This window comes from Hesperophylax consimilis, chromosome 4 (assembly GCF_061612785.1).
Source record: "Hesperophylax consimilis isolate HC1 chromosome 4, BYU_Hcon_1.0, whole genome shotgun sequence".
Lineage (NCBI taxonomy): Eukaryota > Metazoa > Arthropoda > Insecta > Trichoptera > Limnephilidae > Hesperophylax > Hesperophylax consimilis.
In genome coordinates, this window is record NC_142839.1 from 40,390,362 (window position 1) to 40,414,162 (window position 23,801).

The following is a 23,801-nucleotide window of genomic DNA, read 5'->3' on the forward strand; positions in this document are numbered from 1 at the left end:
GTGGTCATAATGTAAAAAATGCGTTTTTATTCTACATAAAACTATATTGACCATAATTTAATCCAGTGCAGACTTGTCCTTATAAATGTCCTAACGAAAAAAAACACGCGCTTGGTCCAATTGACCTAGCAATTCATTAGGAAAGGCATTACAAATATGTATAATTCCTGCTGTTTATGAAAGGATTTAGGGCAGAAGGCTGGATCTAAGCCAATTCATTACTGTTATGCTTCGAGAATCGGACCCCATACTTCTAACTTAAAGTCAAGTGCTTTGACTATTATTACCCTAAAGAGATTGTCTTAGTTTCAGAAAGACCAAACGCGGTTTTATTACCGCGCCATTCATCTCAATTTACTTCAATACTACTCGTCTGTCTTCATCGCACACTGGCGGTTAATAAACCACTACTTCCATAGATGTTGAAGACAGATTTCGTTTAACAGCTTGTGTATGTTCTCAGAGAGAGGAAAGGACATCTACATGGTTTTGGGTACATCCTTTAACTAAACAAAGCCTTCTCAAAGGACAGTTAAATGATAAACTACTCTATTTCGCTTCGAATTATTCCGCGCAATAAACACTGGCAAGCAGTATACGAAACACGAATTAATGTTTGAAACACCAAAATTCTATCAGTTGACTTATTTATTGACTGAGCTTACTGAAATCTTGTTTTGACTCGACCGCTTTACATTTCGTCGCTCTGTAAGTGTGTTTGTTTCGTGTCCGGTCAATGCTGCAAGATGGAAGCCGTGTTAGTGCCTTTTTATTCTGTCGGAGGCGGGTATGGGTACCGCCGCCCCGGGTACCATTTATTGGATAACCAAATCCCATTATCGTACGTCACTCAAGTGGTTCGCTACGTGCATACCCAAAGATGACATAGGCCCTTTTTTTCTCAAGGCCTCCTTTGTGGAGCTAATGTAAAAAAAGAGCGCGTGAGCGTTGTGACTGTAGCTAGTTGTCAAGACGCAGTAAACAATATTACAAGAAGTCTGCTATTCACAGAACTACTAATACACACTGTAATATTCTCCATCTTTTCGCCATTCTTTTATTTGTTTATTTAACCATTTAACAATATAAAATTTTCTTCTCTCTTGGCTATGACCGATATTTAATTTTTTTTCTCTAAGGCTTTGCATACGTGTTCGCAGGGATGGAAAATTTCTCCCCTACAACACATAAGCCTCCATGAAAATTGGACCCTTAATTTCTTTGATATCTACAGAAAGCTACTTAAAGCTCTCTTGTACTATACATCTTTATAGACATATGTACTTAACTAATCAAAACGTTATTTACGAACTTGAACGCAAATATTTTCGTATTTATATTGTAATTAAATTCCATCAAACGTTGTGTAATTTTTTGATTTATGATAAAGGATTTTAATTACTTTCATTTTGTGGTAACCCTCTTGGTTCTGATCAAGGCGTTGAGTTTCAAAATTGAATTGGTCTTTCTGTTGCAAACCTAGACGTAAATGATTTCTCTGAATCAGCTAGCTTTCCTATTGTAACTATTCTGATTCCCTGCGCCCTAACAAAGTCGTAGTTAAACGCTGATAAAAGATATTATACATGTTTATTTGGACAGGTAATTTAATATAACTCAAATGGTTAATTGTTAGTAAATTTGATTTTGGTAAACTCTTGTGTCTGTTTGGCGCCACTCCTTTTTGATTCTGCTACTATAAGGTACATGTAAAGATTGATTTAGTAGGTTAATGTAATTAGTTAATTGCATATTTGATGAACTCGGAATAGCCCATTTGCTGGCATAATTTGGCTCCTATCCTCCTGCAAGTAAACGAGATGATCGAGAATCAACGAGAAATTCGCACAATCTTTTGACACGGTTCATTGATTGGTACCTCAGTTACCGCGTCCCAAAGAACCTTCCATCGTCATCATGCACTGCCTTCAAGTCTCTTCTCGAGTCCCGAAACCCCCAAATTCCGACCCCTCCTTGGACTACAATTTACTTAGGGCGAACCGGTTTCGTCCTATATACAATCATATACTCACGGTTGGTGTGGACTTACGGGTCGTGAATCCTCCTTCCACGTTTAAGAGAAAATGCGAGAATGGTCCAGAAGACCTAAAATGCAAGCTGTATGCAGGTCCGCATTCTCCAGTAAACAGTACATACGAATAAATATATGTATACATACGTTTTGGGAAAGGTTTATAACTTGCAATACGAGGCTATCTACTTCGCATTCCAAGCTCGGATCTCGCACAAAGAACTCTGCGAAGCTCTAAGTTTGGTTACCGAATAAATACGTAATAATAAGGTGATACTAATAAATACTAGTAAAATAAGATCTTATTGATAGTTTGTTTTGGAGAGCTATCGAACTCCAGGCTTTTTGTTTGGTTTTGACGTTTTTATTTAAGAAAATCGTCATCTCTATTTTGTTTGGTTAATGGTCTTGTTATAGGAGCGACCACTGCCTCCTATTTGATGAACTGTATTTTTCTTTTCCCAGGATTCAACATTAGATTTAGTTCATCCTATCCCGTGATTTTTCAACTGTTTCATGTAATTGATTGCCACATAAGAGGGTACACGACTCTCAACTGTCTCAGGCAACTGATGGGGGTCTGTATGAGCACCCAATCAATAAAATTCAAATGTTTCGTATAATTATTCGATATAAATCTTACTAACCCGTGACTTTTCAATTGTCGATTGTGAATGATAGGCATTTGTAAGCACGCAGCTTCCAGCTGTTTCAGGTAACTAATAAAAATCTATGCGACTATCTAATCAATGATATTTAAATGTTTCATGTAATTATGCGATATAAATCTTGCTAACCCGTGATTTCCAATTGTCGTTTGTGAATGATAGGTATTTGTGAATACGCAAAAATCGCTGCACATTGTACAATGACATCCTGGTAATTATCTAGTTGCGGCCAAGGTCGATCTCAAACCATGTAACTGACCCAATTCTCCAGTGTACGCTATATTTATAAACATATCGAATAATGTAAACACCTTCTTTGACACACTAACCCAGATGTGAGATTGTTTATTTAAGGAATATCTCTACTTCTCCTTGTAATTCAGTTATGTTACCTTTTATTGTGCATAGTTAATTAAAATATTTTTAATTTTTTTTTTTTTTTTTTTTTTTTTTTTATTGAATAAATAGTTAATAGGTACATAATATCAACAAACAAGTCCTGCTAAGCCGATTGAATTGGCTTGTCAACAGGTGCTTAAAGTTAGTTTCAAATAAATTTTTTAAAGTTATAATTTACATCTTATATCTACAGAATTAACAATTTTTTCATACAATTTTTCATACATATTAAAATAAATATTTTTTTTCCGATAGCCAATTTTTCACCATATATTTAACCTTATTCATAGATTTACATTGCTTTATAGTGTCAGGTAATAAATTAAATATCTTCGGTATGTTGTATTCAAACGTTCTCTGTCCGTATTTATTATTAAATTTCGGAACTATTAACCCGTCATTGCGCGTGAATCTAGTACTGTATTTATGTTCTAATTTTTCTTTATGCTGCGGGGTAAATATATACTGAATTATGATTTTTTGCCATAGTATAGCCTTAACAGGTAAAATTTTGGCACTCTGAAACAGCAACGGTGAATTATGTCTCTGTTTAAAAATATTAGGGACGACTAGTAATTTTACAATTGCGTTTTGTACAACTTGGACTTGTTTAAAAAAGAAACAGTTCCTTTTTGAAGTTAAACTATTTATTTCATTTTCCGAATTTAGTAAATTTACCAGAGGTTAAGTGAAGAATAAATATATATATATAAGCACACATATCTCGATTGTCAAAATATGTTAAATAAGAGTACATATATTAATAAATAAATATAAAATATATGATTCTACATAGTCTTGAATATTAATAAATACATATTTTCTTTTTCAATAAAATAGATATGTCTTCAGGTAGGTATTTAAGATCGCTACCATTTCGATATTTTGATTAATAAATAAATATGTGTACATATACACATAGGCACATACATTACTCATATATACTCTTTATATACAATATATTATTTTATAATTTTATAGATAAATACATAATATACATATATTAATGTGTAGTTCTTTGTTTTGTTGTTTTTTTAATAATTTAATTGATATACCATAATCAGCTGTACCTCCTCACTCCTTGGGCCTGAAAATTATTTATAAAAGGAAAACCCACCCCCTTCAAGATTTTTCCGGTTGGGATGTACACAACAAATCTTGTCGAAGAAATCCTACCTAATTAACTGTATTTTTCAACTAATTTCAAAATAAATCTTTTCGACTATTTATTCCTATTTAATATTTTATTTCTTGTTTGATTCATATAAATTAGCTGATATTGAATATTTTGTGATATAGATGTGCCGGAAAATTATAAATTATTTAGGTCGAACTATTTTTGTTATTTTCATTCCTTTTTAATTTTTTTATATAAATTTATAAGAAAATTCATTCCGAATTGCGCAAACTTTTAATTATTTCGATTCTGAATAAATTAAATATCTGTTAAAACTTTCTTCCAAATTGCACTGATTTCCTCAATATTTTAACCTATCCACAATTATTTTTTTTTCGAACTGTTTCTTTTTTGAACAAAGGTTTGAGCGTTTATTATTATTGAATCCTTTTTGTTTTTGTTTTTGTGTTTCTTTTAAACTAAGATGTAAGTATTTACTATTAATTATTTTCAAACAAAATTGAAGCTAAATTATAATCTATTTTAAAATATCAATTCGCGAACACGTTCACTCTAGATTAACGATAAAACTCTCAATTAAATTTGAATGTTTTCACTTTGAATGAAATAATTATTTTTAAATTTTAATAATTCACTAAACACTTTTTGCACTATTCACGTAACACTATTAAGCACTGAGTTTAACCCTATTTATTTTTTATTAACACTGTTTGATTAAATTAAACTGACTTATTAAAATTTCACTGATTTTTGTACTTGTACATTTCACAAAATTCTCTAAGTCCAGGGACTTATTTAAAATTTAACACTTAAAGATTTTTTCACTGTTAATTTTTTTTACCAAGAAACGTAGTACTGCGGCGTATCCTCCTTTTCAAAAACCTCAACTGACTGTCCCAAAACTGGTGCGCACCGTATTTTATACCCCTCTCAGGTTCCAAAAGACGTGTCTGAATCTCCTTTGATAATCAATTCTATCTTTTATCAACTCGTAAATCTGAACACACCTGCCCCTAATTTCAATTGTGCCTACATACGATCTTCTGTTGTCTAGCTCTGGGTGGCGGTTAGTTTTTATCTCACGACTCTAACTCGATAGGGTCCGAATCGGGTAAGCCTGCGTTCTTTGCCCCAGCTTCCTTTGTTCCATGGTTCATACAAAATGTAGTTAAAATATCATGATTTTGTGTTCCTTTTTTTTCTCAATTTTCGATAGGTCCGTCCTCAGTAACATATATCGTCGCCGTAGATGTCAAGAGAGTCAAGCCACAAATTTGGCGAAAATGAGTTAAGTATGCAGAAGTGTTTGAAAACCTTCAAAGTTGCCGTGGTCAAAAGATTTAAGCCATAAAACACTCCGTTATTGAGTATTTTGAAATTTGCCAATAGATCTAACACACATCGATGAAAACAATCAAAGCAGTCAAAAACTACAAGCCGCATAGACTTTTGACTTTCGAATAATTTTACACAAGTTAAAGCAGTCTATGACGACAAGCCACATAGATCTTTTGACTTCCCAATAATTTAATTTTATGCGTGGCTTGACGCCATTGGCAACACAAACTTCTCTCGAAAGCGTGCGCACCTCTACTCACATTCGACAATGATTTATAGTGTTGTCTTCCTCTAACTCAGCAAAATGCCTATCGTGTCGGTTTGTTCACGCTTGCACATACGTCTGCGCCCACGACAGTATCGCGAATCGCGAACTGTCAGTTCAGTGTTCAGTGCGTCGGTCAGTGTTATTTTAATACAACATCAGTTCGGTTCGTTCAGCGATTCTGTGCTTTATTTCGTTTTGTGCCTACAAACGTTTGTACTTTCAACTTTATTTAGTGAAACAGTGATAAGAAATGAATCATTCACGCGGAAAACAAATGGTTGCAGCAGCCAGAGCTGCTTTAAATCCACCGGTTCGACATAACATATTGGAATCTTCACGTGGCAAACAAATGATTGCATCAACTAAAGCTGCTAATCCACAGAACCTAATGAGTTCTTCACGTGCTAAACAAATGGATGCAGCAGTTTTAAATCCACAGGATCAACATAACCTCAAAGGTAAGAATCTAGTTAAAAATGTTGATTCCGATTGTTTGAAAACAATGCGACAATCTGACAGTTTTACTTGTTTTGTAGATTCTGAGGGGAATGCTGTACAAGCTGGACGTGCAGAACACGACCTGAACATGCAAAATCTGGACGTCTCTCGAAGCATGTATGTGGGAGGTTAGTATTTTTATTTGTTATCAATACAATATGCATACTAGTTATTATGTTGGCTGTGTAAAACCTGTGACTATCAGAGAAGCATTTGCTTGTAAAATTCAATGTTTATCTCGGTGTTTCAAAGAAGTAAACTACTTTGTTTTGTTTTACAGGCTCTCCTCTAAATGGTGTGCAAGCTGGATGTGCAGAACACAGCCAGAACGGTGGCATGCAAGTTCCGGATGAAATTGCTGTCCCAGCATTATACGCAGAGCTCCGAAGCTTCGCTTCAAGCACGCATGCGGGAGGTCAGTATTTTTATTTGTTATTAATACTAATGCATACTAGTTATTATGTTGGCTGTGTAAAACCTGTGACTATCAGAGAAGCATTTGCTTGTAAAATTCAATGTTTATCTCGGTGTTTCAAAGAAGTAAACTACTTTGTTTTGTTTTACAGGCTCTCCTCTAAATGGTGTGCAAGCTGGATGTGCAGAACACAGCCAGAACGGTGGCATGCAAGTTCCGGATGAGATTGCTGTCCCAGCATTATACGCAGAGCTCCGAAGCTTCGCTTCAAGCACGCATGCGGGAGGTCAGTATTTTTATTTGTTATTAATACTAATGCATACTAGTTATTATGTTGGCTGTGTAAAACCTGTGACTATCAGAGAAGCATTTGCTTGTAAAATTCAATGTTTATCTCGGTGTTTCAAAGAAGTAAACTACTTTGTTTTGTTTTACAGGCTCTCCTCTAAATGGTGTGCAAGCTGGATGTGCAGAACACAGCCAGAACGGTGGCATGCAAGTTCCGGATGAGATTGCTGTCCCAGCATTATACGCAGAGCTCCGAAGCTTCGCTTCAAGCACGCATGCGGGAGGTCAGTATTTTTATTTGTTATTAATACTAATGCATACTAGTTATTATGTTGGCTGTGTAAAACCTGTGACTATCAGAGAAGCATTTGCTTGTAAAATTCAATGTTTATCTCGGTGTTTCAAAGAAGTAAACTACTTTGTTTTGTTTTACAGGCTCTCCTCTAAATGGTGTGCAAGCTGGATGTGCAGAACACAGCCAGAACGGTGGCATGCAAGTTCCGGATGAGATTGCTGTCCCAGCATTATACGCAGAGCTCCGAAGCTTCGCTCCAAGCACGCATGTGGGAGGTCAGTATTTTTATTTGTTAACAATACTACTGCATACTAGTTGTTATGTTGGCTTGTAAAACCTGTGATTATCAGCGAATCATTTGCTTGTAAAATTCAATAATTATTTCAGTGTTTCAAAGAAATAAACCACTTTGTTCGGTTTTACAGACTTGAACGTGAACCTTTCCGAAAATGAAGACAATAACAGGCAAGAACATTCAAATCAACACCACGTTAATGCCTCAGGAACATCCATTTCTGAAATATTGGAAAGCAACCAACAGACAGATGATTTAAGTAGGAAACGCAAGAGAACCCCAAACCAATGGAAACGGAATTCCCAAAAGATATTGAGAATGGCAGGTAAAGAATACCAAAGCAGATCCGGAAAGACAGTTCAAGCAAGGACAATTAGAGATGTTAGCTGTAAATGCCATTATAATTGCGCATCCAAAATAGGAAAATCTCAACAGGAGCAAATGTTGGCTGACTATCTGAGTCTGGATTCCGACAGAGCGAGATGGGCCTTCATTGGTGGCAATGTAAATTGTATTCCAGTAAAACGACGATACCGTAGTGGAGACACCATCAAACGACAACATACATTCGAATATACGGTAATGTTAAATGGAGAGAGAGTCCAAGTGTGCAAAAAATTTTTTTTGGCCACCTTTGTCATCTCGGGAACAAAAGTTGAAAGTGCAATGAAAAAGTTGACTCCTTCAGGTGTCACTGAAATAGATCAGAGAGGTCGCAAGGAACCGCCAAACAAAAAATCCGAGGAAGTTAGGAATATAATCAGGGACCACATCAAGTCATTGCCCGTAGTTGCCTCGCATTACTGTCGGAGCAGCAGTAAAAGAAAATACTTGCCATCTGGTTTGAGCGAGACAAGAATTTACTTAGACTATGTTGAGTATTGTAAAGAACGTAACGTGGTACCAGAAAAGCTCGGCTTCTACAAACAAATATTTGTGACAGAATTCAATTATGGATTTCACACACCAAAAAAGGATCAGTGTGATTTTTGTACGCAGTACAAAAATAAGTCTGACGAAGAGAAGTCAAGAGACGAAGATCAATTTAATCTTCATTTAACAAGAAAAACAGAAGCAAGGGAACACAAACAAATTGACAAAGCCCAAGCTATGAATGATCCTAGCATCAGTTGCTTCACTATGGATCTGGAAAAAATATTATTGACTCCGAGCTTACAAGTGGGACAGTTATATTATACAAAAAAATTAAAAACGTATAACTTCACGGTGTATGAGCTGGCTTCCAGACAAGCAACGAATTACATGTGGCACGAAGGTGTGGGCACAAAGGGTGCTTCGGAGATCGCTACGTGTCTGTGGAACCTCTTGGTGTCATTAGGCCCCAAAAAAGTAGTGACGCTGTACTCGGACACGGCTTCTGGTCAAAATCGGAACTCAGTAGTATCCGCTATGTTCCTACGTGCAGTGGAACAGCTGCCGATTGACGTCATCAATCAAAAATTTATGGAATCAGGGCACTCAGAGATGGAGTGCGATTCTGTGCACTCCACAATAGAGGCCCGAGGAAGAAAAATAGACGTGTTCACACCAGATGGATGGTACGTTGTTGCCCGTACTGCAAAAACTTCTAAACCATACCACAAGGTTGTGGAAATGGATTATGCTGACTTCCTTAACTATAAAAAATACAGCAATAAAGTTATGACAAACAAAAATATATCAGAAAATGGAGACAAATTAAAGTGGCTCAAAGTAAAGTGGTTTCAATACCGAAAAGGTGAACCCACTACTGTTTTTTATAAGTATCAATTGAGCCGAAATGACTTTGATACCCTTAACATTCAGCGAAGACGGCTTCGAACGTTATCCTGTGCAAGCGTAGAAGTAGAAAGACTGTATTTTTCAAAGCCAAAAATAGGCCAAGACAAATTAAAGGACCTACTCAAATTGTGTGATAAAGGCAGCATTCCGTCCACCTATCATGATTTTTATAAAAATTTGCAGCCTGAGGACGGTCCATCTCGGGAGAATGATGGCTCGGAGAGTGACGGAGAAGATGGAATTTAAAAATTATTATAACATTTTTGTAATAAATATTTTCTTCAGAATCTAACTTTGTATTAATTTTTTTTATGTACCTCAGCCAACTTTATTTCAACAGGTATAAACATAGTAACCATACGATAGATTGCTTGACTATGGACCAAATTTTAAGGGATGATACAGTAGTACATTCACAGACTTAAAATGCAAAAAATGGAATGCTGATACCAATCTTAATGTGTATGGCAATGAGGCATAGAACTGGCAGAGGAAGTATACTATGAGCGTAGAATGATAGATTAGCCTGATTTATTTTGGGTTTTATGCCGTATTGCGCTACCTTCTTCTAATAATGGACACTAACGCTGTTCGACACATTGAAGAAGGTCGTAGCACAACACGGCATAATACCCCAAAAATCAATCGCTAATACTTTTGGTCGTGAAAATCTCAAATCTTGTCTGAATGAATTTTGGACAAATAAGATCTCTGAGGTGTATGTGTGGTAAAACCATGTTTTTATTGTGTGAAAAATGTGGTAATTTGCAAATAATGTAAGCGTGATGAGAAAAATTAAGAAAAGGATGGTTTGAGCGTGTGATCGGAATAACGAAGCATGTAGAGTGGATGAACAATGACATGTAGGAGGACTCCTGAGAAAAACTTGGCGCGATTAAGTGAACCAGATACTATTGTCGGGCCGTGCCATGAGTCAGAATAACTGAAGGGTTATGTATGAATGTGAATGAAGCAAGCAGTGCCAAGCTCTGTTTGGCGGTCCATCCTCTCTGCTCAACCCTTAGAGAAACAGCGCGGTGGTTAGATAGTTAATAGACTTTCCTTTAGAGTTTAGAGTATAGTCCAAAAAAAGTTAGTAATTTGTCCGCAAATTCTCAGTAGTCAACAGGCGTAAGAGGCTTAACTCTTTTGACTACCACACAAATGTACCATCTGTTTATTTCAATATTCAGTGGTCAAGAGATATAACCCAAATAACTTTTATAATACTGTTTTTTACATTTATTCAATCTAACTAATAAAAAGATAACATCACAAAATATCTATGTCTAAAATTACACTCTTCTATCTTTAAAAACAAAAAAGTTATGACAAAAAAATGTGATTTTTTTGTAGCCAAAAATCTTTGAGGGCCGTTTTCTCAGCTTTCTGGTTTTGTGGCTTGACTCTCTTGGCATCTACGGCGACGATATATAGATCTCAATTTTATGCATCTCGTGCGAAAAATGCTTAAATCCATGTCGAAATCTTTACTATGCAGTTTTGAATTTCAATTTGTCTAAATTCTACTTAATTTTATTGTCACCTATGTGAGCTTTTCCATTTTCACCAGTACTTTCTCTCTTTATGTCGCAGACATGAGTTTTCCCTTTTTCTTCTTGAATTTTCTTTATTCAGACGTTTTTCTACACAAATTTCTTCTTTATTCTTATGTTATTTCTCATAACTCTATAACTAATTATATTCCAAGCCGTATTTATTAATTTCACGGATAACTTAGAATTGTATCGCTTTTCTCCACTTGGATCATTCCTTATCCTCGTTCTCTACCCTTTCTTTTATCTTTTCTCCACTTTTTCCGAAGTGTGTTCTCTCCAGGAAAATTTCATACTTTATTTATTATTAATTAATATATAATTTTCCACACTTCTATGGGAGATATACCTAATTTGACTCTGGGATATCCGTCACTTTTATTATCTAACTCGATCTCCGCCCCATTCTCTATCTTTGTCATACAAAATATCACATAAAACATACGCATTGACATCTGTTTACGTTTCCGATTTTGGTACTACACTCGTAAATTTCATTTAATTTCAAACCTATTAATTTTAATATCTTTTGCTTTATATAAACATATCATAAGCCCTACGTTAAACTTAATCGCTTTTCTAATGGATTATCACCTTAACGTAAACAAAAATCATGTTCGAATTTCGATTGTTTATCCTCTAAAATACACATGAGACTGTCAACCTTTTATCTCATGTCACTTCTTCTGCAGTCTTGTGTAACTCTAATATCTATCTACCCTGATAATCATGTAAAATGCCTACGTTTTCTGAATTTAATCTATCGCTATATGTTTAGCTTTATTGCCTTCCTATGGCACTCTATTTTCATGTCCCTAGAACCTTTGTAGCAGCTCAAAATCTCTGTATTTTCCTGCCGTTCAATCGCTGCACTTTTCTAAAATGTCTATTTTTTCGCGAGATTTTCATTCAAAATTGATTTACCAATATGTCCGCTTCATCTTAAATTGATAACGATTAGTTTCCATTGTTTCCAACACTCTCACCTCTCTTTAGTACGATTTTTATCGAACTTGACACCCTATCTCTATCATAAATAATTGCACTACAGTTGAAAATTCTGCCAGCAACTTTCCTTCGTTTTACCGTCCTTCTTTTATACTATCACGTTTATAATTTTTCCATTGCATTTTCGCGTGTGTGTTTTTCAACTTGTAAAAACTTCAAAGCACTCGATTTCTATGGTTCGCTATCTCATAAATGTATCGGTTTTTCTAAACATTCCCAGGACTTGTGCCCTTGAACGTCGATGTTTACTCTATAGTGCGTTTACCTCTAATTTTTGTGGGAACGAAGAAGCCATTACTTATCTTTTTTTATCGCCGGGTCCAAAGTTCATTTCTTTGTCTTCCGTAGACACACACCTTTCCGTTCACTGATTGGTTACTCAAAATTTTATAGCTTTTTGTTCAGATCTATTGGTTGACAAAATTCAATGTTTATTTTTAGGCAGACAAGGGGAATCTTTTCTCGCCCTAGACGATTTTACGACCTCTGTGCTTTCGTCCTAGAACCTCGATATAATTCCAACTATTACAGGTGCCTATTGCAAACAAACTGAATCAATTTTAAATCAACAGATGTCGCTAGAATGACGGTTTTCATAAATAATTAGCATATTTTTAGCAGCTATGGTTTATCTGTTTTTCACTGTGATTTAAGCCTTTCATCACAACACGTCTATGTATGTCTATTTGTGAGAGCTTGTTAAGCGATTATAAAATGGAAAAATACTAAGTTGTGCGTTCGCATCGCGCTAGTTAATGCAAGCTCACATTCAATGTACAACGTTCGAATAGTACACTGATCGCAGTTGTTTTCTGTAATACTTTAGAATGAATATTATTTAAATTGTGATATCTGGCGAAAAATTATGTTGTATCATGTTTAAACCTGTTTTTTTTAATGTAACAGCAATATAAAGCAAAGTAAAAAAGATACAATATTAAGTAAAATAAAAATATAAATATTTACTTTTTGGAATAACTTTATTGAGTAAAACCTCAAATTGTAATATTTAATCATTGAAGACAATATTAGCGATTTCTAAACGAAAATCTGAAACAGAAAAATCAGAAAAGGATACGGTCACATATAGGACCTTCCTAGATGTGACCGTATCCTATTGTTCTGTTTCAGATTTTCGTTTAGAAATCGCTAATATTGTCTTCAATGATTAAAAATATAAAGTTTAGTATTTTTTTCTCAGTCCGCCTCACTAGGTAATCCTGTTCCGAAGCGGACTGTAGGTTGTTGTATGTGTGTTGATCATGATTTCCTCAACTTCTAATTTGTTGGTTCCCACAAAATATAAAATAAATGAAGAAAAAAGTATTCATGTTCGTTGTCTGTAGGTTGCGTTGGGGTTACTTCATAAATTTAATGATTTCCTCATCTTCATGTTTAGTTAGCCATAATTTGATGTCTTTTTTAAACATTTCTATATCAATGGTGTTTTCAATTTCAATAGGAAGGGCATTATATAATTTTATATCATGGATATAGTGGTTTTTCTGGCCGAAAGATGTATTTAATTTTGGAATGTTTAGTAGATTTGAGGATTTCGTCCTTGAAGTGTAGGTGTGTTGTTCAGCAAGGTACTCATATTTTTCTTTAAAATTGAGTAGTGCATTTTTTGAGTACAGTTTTATAATGCTGAACACGTTAAATTTTAAAAAATTAATTTTGATAGAGTTCTCATGGGTACTTTCAGAATTATTTTTATTATTACTGTTTTTGTTTTAACGAGCTGCTTCATGTGTAGGTTTGAGGCAAATCCCCATCCAATAATCCCATATTGTATGCGTGATTGGCAAAGAACATAGTAGACTTTATATAGATCGTTTTTATTTAGCATATTGCGTACGTTTCTAAAGTAGTACATGAGCTTTGTAAGTTTCTTTGTAATGCTATTTATGTGAGTGTTCCATCAAAGATTTTCATCGATTTCAACGCCGAGATATTTTATGTTTCTGGAGTGTGTTATGATGGGGCAGTAACATGATTGCGATCCTCAGCTGGTTGTCCTCTGGCCGTTATAGAAAATGTTAATTATTTCGTTTTGTTGACATTTAGTGTACGTGAGTTTTGTTTAAGCCATTTTTGCAGAAGTACAAGCCCATGTTTAGCTTCTTTGTAATTGGTTACCCAATCAATATCATTAAATAAAATAACGGTGTCGTCGGCAAAACAAATTATTAAATTATTTTAAAGAGACTCCTGTTTTTGTGATCGTACTACAGAGAGTAGGTAACATATTTTTTGGGTACGTTCAGGAGAAAAAGGATGCAATGAATCAATGGTAAGCTTGTAATATCTAGTTGCAAATTTTATCTTTTTCGATTCTCGGCCCCTGCATAAGAGGTCACCAATATTATTTCGACAGTTTTCAAGGATACAAGTATATTTATGATATTATTTTTAGAGTTATAATCCTGGCCGTAAACGGTCATATGGTTAAAAGTTGCTGTGCGGGTCAGACCTCGACAAATCAATGGCCTTTTCATTTCCAATAAATATAAATACGAACACTAAATTCACTAAAAAATCGACTTAAAATAAACTCTAAACAATCGAACTAATTCAAGCAATTTTACAAGGGAACTTTTTTGTTTTTGAAATTCATTTTAAACGCCAATTAGCCCTCACTAGTCTTAACGGAATACTGTGTTGTAGGAGTAGTAGGTACATTAATACCACCGTCTTAACCTTTGAGGTGTTAAACGTAATTACTACCCTATACCTAGGGACGAGGGTGAATCTTCACACACAATGCGGTGGCTTCCCATAATGTGTGTATCTAGTAATCATACTGCTAACTTAAAGCACTTCCGACTTTGGTGGGGAAGAAGCTTGTCGTACCCAACAGGTACGAGTGCTCAAACTATAGTTATAATGTGATGCGATCTGATATTTGTTGATGTTGACATGTTACCAAAAAATGTTAACAATCAGTACCAGTAACTAGTAGTAATAAATACCTCAATGGGAAGACCTGTGCTGAGGTATTCGCATGTTTTAGATAAAGTGTTATTATGCAGTCATAAGTAAAAAAATAGCATCGTCCTTGATATTCTGGTTACAACGGTTACACTCAAGGCGGTAGTATTGGCATATTACGTTAGTAGCAGTTAAAGTACCTAGATCAAAATATATATTTTTTATTTTTTTTATTGTTGATACATTATTTTACAATATTTCATATTCTAATTCAGTAATGTTGGCCTCACTGGGTTGTTTACCCGTGCTGAGGCCCCCATTTTATAATATAAGAATTTATACATTTAAAAAAAAAGAAAAACAAGATTAAAATAAAGATAAATTTAAACTAAAAATAAAGATTAAAAATATAATTATCACACTAAAAGAAAAATATTAAAAGAGAATGTAAATCGGCATTTATAATGATTTGTGTTTGTGCGTGTTGCGTGTTTTTTTTTTTTGTGTTGCGTGTATATGTTTTATTCTTTTATGTTATAGAATTTTGGTAATATTGTCTTTTTGTTCTTTAATCCATTTTTTTTATTTTGTGTTTGAATTTATTTTTATTTTCCTCAATTTTTGTTTCAAGTGGAAGACTGTTGAATGCTTTAATAGCGTGGTATTTATGGTGTCTTTGTCCAAAGGTAGTATTTACCGTCGGAGTTTTTATGTTTTCTTTGTACGCTTGTCTAACCGGTCTATTAGTGATATTTTGTGTTTGTTGGGGTTTGTTTTTTTGGTCGAAAATGTAGTTTAGTAGTGGTTTAACATATAATTGGCGTATATCAAGTACGTCACAGCTTTTAAATATTTGGTCTGTGTCGGTTAGTTTTTGTTTTTTGAGTATTACCTTTAATATCGTTTTCTGTGCGATTTCTATTTGAGTGATAGCTGCGTTTGTTGCTCCTCCCCAAGCAATTATTCCATATTCTATTATTGATTGGCATATTACATGGACAAAATGTAGTAACAATTAAGTGAAAGAAAATGATACTTAATGATGCAGTTAAGACGAAAAGGGAATAAAACTAAATAAAAGTACACTATAATCAATAGAAGTATTTAAAAACATTAACAAATAATTACATAACAATAATTTGTTCTTATACTCTCTATGGGATTTGTGGGATTGCACTCACCTAAACACATCCAGAAATTTAAGTTATAAGATATTATTATTATTACTAGAAATAATCATAGACGACCAACTATGCTGGGAGGCCTATATAAATGACACAGTAAAAAGACTGCCATATATTCTGCTCTCTTATGAACAACTTAGATTTTGAGATTCTAAGAAACGTCTATTTTGCCCTTTTACAATCCGTACCAAAACATGGTATGGTGGTTGTACTGAATCTATTATCAATTCAGTTAGTACAGTAAAATTAGGGTCTTAGATATTCGTCAGTTATTTACTAAAACAAGCTTATGCTATATACAGAAAAATAACCTGCTGATGTCTGCACAACGCCCACTTTTCATCAAACCAGGGATGCGTCGTCCTTATAAAATAAAATATATACTTATAACGTAAAATATAAAATGCATTGAATAAAGTCAAACAATGTTATAAATGAGTTCTATACCCTCTTTTACTATCCGCGTTCAACATTGGTTTTTTGAAAGGGGGCGACCTTTCATAAAAAAATAAACTGTTTAAAAAAAGTTTTCACTCTATCATTTAATTTTTGTATGTTTATATCACTATATTCAAATATGACAATGTGACCGTAAATATGAACATTTCTATTACTTACCATGACCAAGGTTAAAAAATTGATCATTTAAACTAAACCAACTCACAAATTTGATGTCAGATTATCAATGCCCATGTTACATGGAATTTAAAATCTCACTATATTTGTGATGTATCGGGAATAGCACATAATATATATAATAACATCTAATAAAGATCCCCCGGGCTGAGGTGTTACACGTAGAATATTATAATATGTTTATTATGAAGGTAACACCAAATTAAATATATTAGTAATTCAGTACATTACTAAAATACGTCAAAACCCTGTCTATAGTATTTCGTTCGGGTAATTTCAGGTAAAATTTGTAACATACGAGAAACGAGCAGTAATATGTCAACCGTCTGGCAGAAAAATTGAGATACTTCGTCTTGAAGTCTGGCTTTCATATTATTTTGTACTGTTTGTGTCACAGAAGTTGTTCATTTGTTAGACAAACTCAATATGAAGTTCTCCTAGCAGGAGTGTTATTCAAAGATCTCGGGACTGGATCCCCTAGGTAAACGCAAACGGAAATGAAAGGCTAACGAATTAGGTTATTTAATACTAAAACGTTTACACAACGGAATCGTGATGATGAGCAAACGTTTAAGTATTTTATAAAGAGCTTTTTAATGAAATTATGATATAATAATTATTTATTTAATACCTTATTTCACTTATTGATGTAGATTCATATTTCATGTTTCCATATCAGATCGTCGTATCGTAGGTACCACCGTATCGTGTCAAGCCTCGTATCAAGTTATGGACGTCACTCTCGTCATCCCTGCATTTCCAAGATCGCGTATCAAATACCCATCTGTTATTTCACCAATAAAAAATACATGGCAGTTATTGTATATAGATGTATTTCAATGATCGCTTACCAAATACCCGTCAGTTATATCGCCTATATTTCTATGATCGCGCATCAAATAACCGACAGTTATTTAAAAAAAATTTGTTTGTTTTTTTAATGTGAATATCGCACAAGAGTCCCAACTGCTCCCAACCATCTGGAGTCAGTGAGACTATGAGACCCCCAATTGAGGTATGTTGTGAGGCTGAAATTAGTGGGGAAGGGAAGAAGGTCGGGAAGAGAAAGGGGGAGTACCTGGCTATTCAGATCTGGTTACCAAACACGGCTAAAGTCATTTAAAGCAATGTTTCAATACTGAAGGGGGGTCTTTCAACGTGCCGCAATATACCTCATATAATTTAAATTATCTGTGTATTTCCTAGTATTTGGAAAAAAGCATTGGTAACACTCGTTCTTAATAAAGGGGATAAACATAATATTGAAAATTATTTTTTTATTTTATTTTATTTTATATTATAGAAACAAACAGTACATGATTTACAGAGATGAAACAATATACAGGAATAAGATACTTCATGTTGTGTACCTATGATATGTTTCCTTGGAATGTCTGCTAAGTGGTATGTTTATTCCTTAATTACCAGGTGACTTGTGTAGTTTATAGGTGTGTGTGTGACGTGTGTAATGTATGTGTGATTGTTTGTGTGTGTGTGTGTGTGTGTGTGTGTGTGTCTGTATGTATGCGCATTGAATTCTTTAAATTAATGACATGATGCCACGTTTGAATTTGGGCAGTGAATCCGAAAAAATGTCAATGTTAGAGTTAAGACAAATATTATTTAGAGTATGAAGAGCTCGGTTAATTGTCGAATTAGATGCTGCAATTGTTTTATAATTAAGCGTGTGGAATAGCACTGTATGTCGTGTACGTCTCAAAGGTATGTTAAAATTAATAAGGGACAGAAGTTCAGTACAGTCAATCTCATTGTTTAAAATTCTGTGTATAAATATTGAGTCAGCTACTGCTCGTCTTCGCTGCAAAGTTTCAAATGTACACTCAAAATTATTGTTGAATCTGTGGGTAATATATTTTATAAATTTGTTTTGGATTCGTTCTATACTATCTATGTAAAGTTTATATTGCGGATTCCAAATAGGCGATGCATATTCCAGTGTACTTCTGACTAATGCGAAATATAACATTACAATTGTACGCGGATTATTGAATATTTTACTTACACGTAGCACGAAACCAAGCATTTTATATGACCTATTAACGATAGAGTCAATGTGCTTATTAAATATAAGTTTGCTATCAAGGTAAACGCCGAGGTCTTTACATTCCGTTTTAGAGATGACAGGTTCATTTTTGAGTGAATATGAGTACTTAATTACGAGTTTGTTTCTGGTGAATGTCATAGTGTGACATTTAGAAACGTTTATATCTAGACAGTTAACTTTACAATACTTGCAAAGCCTATCTAGGTCACTCTGTAACGCTTCGCAGTCAGAAAGAGAACGAATAACTTTGAATATTTTCATGTCGTCGGCATAAAGTTCATATTTGGAATTTTGAAAACATGATCCAATGTCATTTATATAAATGTTGAACATTAGCGGACCTAGGTGGGACCCTTGAGGGACACCAGATTTTACCTCGATAGATTTTGAGAAGACACCGTTGATTAAGATTACTTGATTACGGTTACTAATGTAAGATTTGATCCATCTAAGTAGGTCACCGTGTATACCAAATAAGACAAGCTTTTTCAAAAGAATTGAGTGTATTACGCGATCGAAAGCCTTAGAGAAGTCTGTGTACATAGTATCAACCTGCTCTTTGTCATCCATCTTGCTATGCAAGAAGTTAATGAAAAGGGCCAGGTTGGATGTCGTAGACCGATCTCTCATGAATCCGTGCTGATTCGGTGTAATTATTGTGGAAATAGCCGAGTATAATTGATCAAAGACAATTTTTTCTAGAACTTTACTTAAAATAGGAAGTTGGGAAATTGGACGGTAGTTTTTAACGTCATGCTTATCACCGGTTTTATAGATCGGTGTGATAACAGCTGATTTCCACTTGAGGGGAAACGTTCCTTCTGTCAATGATTTTTTATAGATGGCGCAAACCGGAAGACAGATATACTTACTACAGTTGCGTATAAAAACTCCGGGTAGCCTATCAATTCCAGGTCCTTTTTTAATATCTATGTTTGAAAGGTATTTCAAGGTGATTTCTTCATTTATTTTAATTGAGGATATTAATGTGTTATTCAGAGTATCTTCCTTATTATTAACATTGAGTGTTGGAAATTCATTTCTAAAGACCGTTGAGAAGTAATCAGCGAACAAGTCTGTAACTTCTTTGCTATCGTGTGCCGTTGTCGAATGATAGGTCATATGTTCTGGTATAGTGGGAGATTTTCTTTGCGTCTTAACATAATTCCATATTTTTTTAACATTATTTTGTATATCTGATTCCAATCGAGCAATGTAGGCGTTATGAGTATGACTAGAAATTTTCTTTTGTCTTTTGCGAAGTATTGAGAAAGATAGGTAATCTAGAGGATTCTTGTACCGTTTCCAGGCACGAAAAAACTTTAATTTTTATTTAGTTATGTTAATTAAAGCCGCCGAATACCATGTTGGGAATTTGGTTGATTTGATTACTTTCTTTGGAACCAGATCATCTATCAGGGCATCAATAATACCATAAAAATAATGTACTGCAGCATCTACGTTCTGTGCATTATTTTTTTTTTTTTTTTTTTTTTTTTTTATATTTACTCCACACAGGAGGCCCTGAAGAAAATAATTTCCCTCAGGGCCTATGTCATCTTTGGGGATGCTGTGTGGAGGGTCTTTTTGTGGAGAGGAAGGAGTGAACATGGGTCTTGAAGAGTCCCATGTTGTAGGAGGGAGGAAACACAGAGGCCGGCAGTTCGTTCCACAGCCGAGCTGTTGAACTTAAGAACGAATCGTAGAAGCGACCCGTTCTCATGTGACAAGTGTCAACTGTGTACAAATGTTGGGCGCGCGTTTGGCGTGTATCCCGACTACGCACCGGTGCCGAAGGGATCAATGACGCTAGTTCCTCAGAGCATCTTCCATTGTAATACCGATAGAACAAGGACAGCATACCTACCTGACGCCTGTGCTCTAAAGATTGCAGTCCGTTTGTTAAGATTGGGGAATCTATCAAACGGACCGCCCGTTTCTGCACAGAGTCAAGGGTTTTTTTCAGGTATTTAGGGGCTCCAGACCAGAGATGGCTGCCAAATTCGACCGTAGGGCGCACTTGCGATTTGTACAGGGTGAGCAGTTGTGTACTATTAAAGTATCTGCGGGCCCTGTACAGTACGCCCAGCTTCTGAGAGGCCAACTTTACTCTGGCTTCGATGGAGCCCCCGTACCTGAGCTGGTCACTTATAGTTACACCAAGCATATCAATGGAAGGCCTGTTCGGAAGATTGCTTCCGTTGAAGGAGACTAGATTATCATTTGGATCCCTTTTAGACGTAATCAGATAGGATTGGGTCTTTGAAACATTAAATTCGACGAGATTATTTTTACCCCAGGAGGAAATACTCTCGAGATAACCGTCCATTCTCTGCTTCAAAGCCCTCCGAGCCGTTGGAGTTTGTGTGCCCTTTGGGGGCTTGTCAAACAAAAAGCTATCATGAACTGTACTGTCATCCGCGTAACAATGAATCGGTGCACATGTCAAAAGGTCATTGATGTGCAACAAAAACAAAGTCGGAGACAGAACCGATCCCTGTGGGACGCCAGCATTTATGGAGTGCGAGGAAGAGGTGAAACCGTCAGCAACCGCCTGAATCGACCTATCCCTTAAAAAGTTAGCAATCCACGTACACAGGGATGCGGGAAGTCCGTAAGAATGCAATTTGTTGACAAGTCCTCGGTGCCAGACCCGGTCAAAGGCCTTGGATATGTCTAGTGCGACCGTTTGGGTCTCACCGTGACGTTCCAGGCACCGCCCCCAAACATGCGTCACATACGCGAGAAGATCACCGCACGAGCGGTTCCGCCGGAATCCGTATTGACGGTCGTTGATAATTTTGTTCTTCTCGAGGTATGTGAGCAGTTTGTCGTTGATCACACGTTCCATCACTTTGGACAGAACTGATGTGATCGCTATGGGGCGGTAGTTGGCCGGGTTGGAGCGGTCACCTTTCTTGGGAATAGGGTGAATGACCGCTTTTTTCCAACCAGAGGGCACAGTGCCACACTTCAGGGACATTTTGAAGAGCTTTGTCAAAACCGGAACTATTTCCGCAGCACACCTCTGCAATACCAGGGCAGGTATTCCATCAGGTCCACTAGCTTTGTTAACATCGAGCCCCCGTATGACGTGGAGTACATCCCGATGCCGGATCCTCAGCTTTTTCATATAGAAGCCGCAGTGAGGAACCGACGGCGGAACAGCACCCCCGTCGTCGAGGGTCGAGTTTTCCGCAAACATTTTCCCTAATAAGTTAGCCTTTTCGGTGGCGGTGTTTGCTAGTGAGCCGTCAGGTCTGGTAAGAGGTGGCAAACTGGGTTTGCAAAAATTTCGACCTATTGAGCCCGCAAGCGACCAGAATGCTCTGCTGCCATGCGGGCAGGCAGCCAGCTTTTTGCTGGTCTGCAGGTCGTGTTCGAATTTTGACCTATTAATGATTCTCTTGCATTCCTTTGCCGATTTGTTGTATGCTAATCTGCTTTCGGGCGTTCGAGATGTGTTGTAGGCTCGGTAAGCCGCGTTTTTTCGTCGAACTGCTTCGGAGCATTGTCGACTGAACCACGGCTTTGAGCCCACACCAGTTTCTTTAGTAGTCGATTGAATGAAGCCATCCATCGCCGATTTGATGACTTCACCAATCTCCTGGGCACATCTTGAAGGGTCCGAAGTCCGAAAACAAACAGCTGACCACGGAAAAGCGTTGAAATGGGCCCGCATACCGAACCAATCTGCTGACCTATAGTGCCACACTTTTCTCCTCAGTCTCTCATTGGTTGGTCTGAAGCTAACAGGGATTGATGTCGTCACTAGGCAGTGGTCAGATGATCCCAGAGGCGCTGTGACGTCAATCTTATAACCGTGTGGCACAGTAGTTAAGAATAGGTCTAACAGATTGGAGCGGTGAGTCTGGACATCAGGAACCCTTGTAGGCTCCTGAACTAATTGCTCTAATTCGTAGCAAATGGCAAAGGATTCCGCCTGTCGGCCAGCCGAGTCCGTTGGGCCTGAGAACTTCAACCATGGTTCGTTATGAACATTGAAGTCCCCCAGAACAACAAACTCGGCCGAAGGGTAGCGGGGCAAGAGATCATCAATAGTATCGCTCAAATGTTTGAAGAGCTCGGAAGTGTCTGATTCGCTTTGGTTCGGTGAGCGGTATAAACATGCGTAGAATCTTGCCGTACTGGCAAGATTGACGCGCACCCACATTACGTCGAATCTGGAATTTTCCAGACTCAATAGTCGTACACAGTTAACACATTAACGACAGAGGACCAATCACTGTTTCTGAGAGCATCATTAACTACCTCGTAGTTAACTTTATTGAACATTTTGACTATCTGGGGTTTTAGGGTGGTAGCAGGGAGAGGAATATTTAGTTCGACTATAATAGATTTATGATGTGCATCTTCGATTACTAGTGGCGAGTCAGCCGCGGAGACAGTGACTGGAGTGTTACAAAGTACGAGATCTAAAATTCGTCCGTGAGTATTATAAATTTCGTTATACTCTGTTAAATTGGAAAACGAAAGGCAGCTAAGGAGGGTAGAGGCACAAAGGTCAACACTACGTGGCTGATACGTAGAGTTCCAGCTCACATTTGGCATATTATAATCGCCTATTACTAGAAAAATGTCATTTGGAAATTCAGTAGTTAAGTCAGATATGGTAGTTGTATGACTATTGATAATAGAGAAACGCTGTGCATTAGACAACTTAGGACTAACTCCTGGTAAGTAAGAGCAACAAATATGAATATTTGAAATGCAATGTTTTGAATGTCTTAGTAATAGTGAGATCCATATATCCTCGGCTTCTGATGTCCATGACTTTTGAGATCGGACTTTAAAGTCTTTTTTTATACCTATAACAACGCCACCCCCTTTAGTTTTACCCGTTCGATTAGTATCTCTGTCATTTCTATATACGTTATACCGGCAATCAAACAGCTCATCATCGGATATGCTGTCAACTAACCACGTCTCGCTAATTAATATTAAGTCGAATTCGTTGATCAGGACGTTTTGATAGAATTCTTTC

At 36.2% G+C, this 23,801-nt stretch overlaps 2 protein-coding genes across 5 annotated transcripts in view; one reads left to right on the forward strand and one right to left on the reverse strand.

The window, feature by feature from the left end:
• loaf (low-density lipoprotein receptor domain containing lost and found) overlaps positions 1-23,801 on the reverse strand; it is a 227,141-nt gene that overhangs the window by 56,569 nt on the left and 146,771 nt on the right. The gene's annotated exons all lie outside the window — the stretch shown is intronic.
• On the forward strand, positions 5,472-9,708 carry LOC149424722 (uncharacterized). Of its 4 annotated transcripts, none has more exons than XM_089630964.1 (4): positions 5,472-6,756; positions 6,908-7,328; positions 7,480-7,614; positions 7,765-9,708. In XM_089630964.1, the coding sequence occupies exons 2-4, from the start codon at positions 7,250-7,252 to the stop codon at positions 9,660-9,662; spliced, it is 2,112 nt and encodes a 703-aa protein (XP_089487090.1). In that variant the 5' UTR covers positions 5,472-6,756; positions 6,908-7,249; the 3' UTR covers positions 9,663-9,708. The 4 variants fall into 4 exon arrangements, with proteins under 4 accessions (XP_089487090.1, XP_089487091.1, XP_089487092.1 ...); XM_089630965.1 differs by having other exon boundaries at positions 5,472-6,469; positions 6,622-7,328; XM_089630966.1 differs by having other exon boundaries at positions 5,472-6,301; positions 6,380-7,328.